General features: G+C 35.9%; 1 protein-coding gene across 1 annotated transcript in view; it reads right to left on the bottom strand.

The window, feature by feature from the left end:
* rpl22l1 (ribosomal protein L22-like 1) overlaps positions 1 to 512 on the bottom strand; it is a 2,827-nt gene extending 2,315 nt beyond the window's left edge. The window contains 1 exon segment of the mRNA XM_062441335.1: positions 504 to 512. Coding sequence (XP_062297319.1) covers positions 504 to 512 — 9 coding nt within the window.
* Between the last annotated feature and the right edge of the window lie 1,312 nt (positions 513 to 1,824).

The following is a 1,824-nucleotide window of genomic DNA, read 5'->3' as shown; positions in this document are numbered from 1 at the left end:
ACATTTTGTCCACAGTGCTGACAATGTTGCACAGAGAGTTGTTGCTTCTTTAATGACTGTTTTTTAAGATAAATGTCATAAAGTAGTGAATTTAAATGCAAGTAAATGTTAAATTTAAAGCTTTCGGACTAAAATAAAGAACAATTATGTGATGCCGAATTAACAAGTGACGATTAATCTACATGTTAACAGATATACACCAAAAAATTAAACAGTCTCCAGCGAAAAATCACTTAAATGACATAAAACCAGTGTTTCTGTAATGAACTCTGGTTCAGTGAATGAATGGACACGTGGAACTAATGCTAGAAGCTAACATGAAGCTAAAGCTAATTCTGCTATTTTATTAGTTTTATTCACTAAATAAAACACTTTAACTTCACATAAACAGCTGATGAGTTACATCTCAGTCTTATCATACAGGTTAGTACCCTGAATATGTAGAGAAACACAAATATTAAGGACAAATTGGGTTAAATTCAGGAAGAGCCGCCATGACTTACCGGCGCCATGTTACGCAAGCAGACGTGAAAGAACGAAGCGGAGGTGACGCAGGGGTTACGTAACGTGCGTCGGGTGAAACGCCCTGACCATATATGGTAATACCCGAAATAAACAGTTTACTACACATTAATCATTATAATGGCAGAAAGGGGAAACTATTTGTATTACAGAACTTATGAATAAATATGATATGTTGATTTTAAGTTTATTATTAATTAGTTATTAATGTTTTAAACTTATTTAAAGATAATTTCACCATTTTTAAACTAATATGGAAAAGGTTTTAAGGTTTTAACTATTAAAATATCTCCTTTAAAAGTACTTTCAGTGTCATTTTGCAAATAATACATTTAACAATATCCACTCATAATTAGTCGCAACCAAATGTCTGCACAACAAATCATTCATAAACACATAATTTCCCCATTTTTAAACTAATAGTGAAAGGTTTTAAGGTTTAAACTATTAAAATATCTCCTTTAAATGTGCTTTCAGTGTCATTTAGTGCAAGAAATACGTATAAAAGTTGATTTATGTTCACAATATCCACTCAAAATTAGTCTCTACCGAATTTCTGCACAACAAATCATTCATAAACACGTCATCAGTCACAGATAAATACGGAGATTAATCCTTAATGAAGCTTTCGGAGGGCAGAGATAGTTTATTATTAGTGTTTAGTGATTCCCTCTTAGCAGCTTCACACACAAACTCTGACAACCATTAACTTTATTTTTTGAGTGTATAACTAAGTATAGTATTATTATAGTAACAACTTTTGCAGATGAGGAGTTTTTTATATTTAGGTTTTTTGCCTGCTGTGACCCATTTTTATCAGCTGTCTGTGTTTGGATGAGCAGAGTCCAAAGGTCAACTGCAGCCCAAACACACCCTGATAATAAAACCTGCTGAGCCCGGTTAATCATTCACACACACACACACACACACACACACACACACACACACACACACACACACACACACACACACACACACACACACACACACACACACACTGGGCCTCAGACCAGCTCTGCTCATTCAGCTGCATTTCTATGAACACAGAGAGAGAGAGAAAATAAAATCCCTGATGAGTCAGAGAACCCAGAACTGGTCAGATGGGTATGTAGAGAGAGAGAGAGAGAGAGAGAGATGAGAGAGAGAAGAGAGAGAGAGAGAGAGAGAGAGAGAGAGAGAGAGAGAGAGAGAGAGAGAAATAAAATCCCTGATGAGTCAGAGAACCCAGAACTGGTCAGATGGGTATGTGGAGAGAGAGAGAGAGAGAGAGACAGAAAGAGAGTGAGGGAGAGAGAAAGAGAG

Source organism: Scomber scombrus, chromosome 20, assembly GCF_963691925.1.
Source record: "Scomber scombrus chromosome 20, fScoSco1.1, whole genome shotgun sequence".
In the NCBI taxonomy this organism is placed as follows: Eukaryota; Metazoa; Chordata; class Actinopteri; order Scombriformes; family Scombridae; genus Scomber; species Scomber scombrus.
The sequence above is the reverse complement of the archived record's forward strand: the minus strand, read 5'-3'. Positions and strand labels throughout refer to the sequence as shown.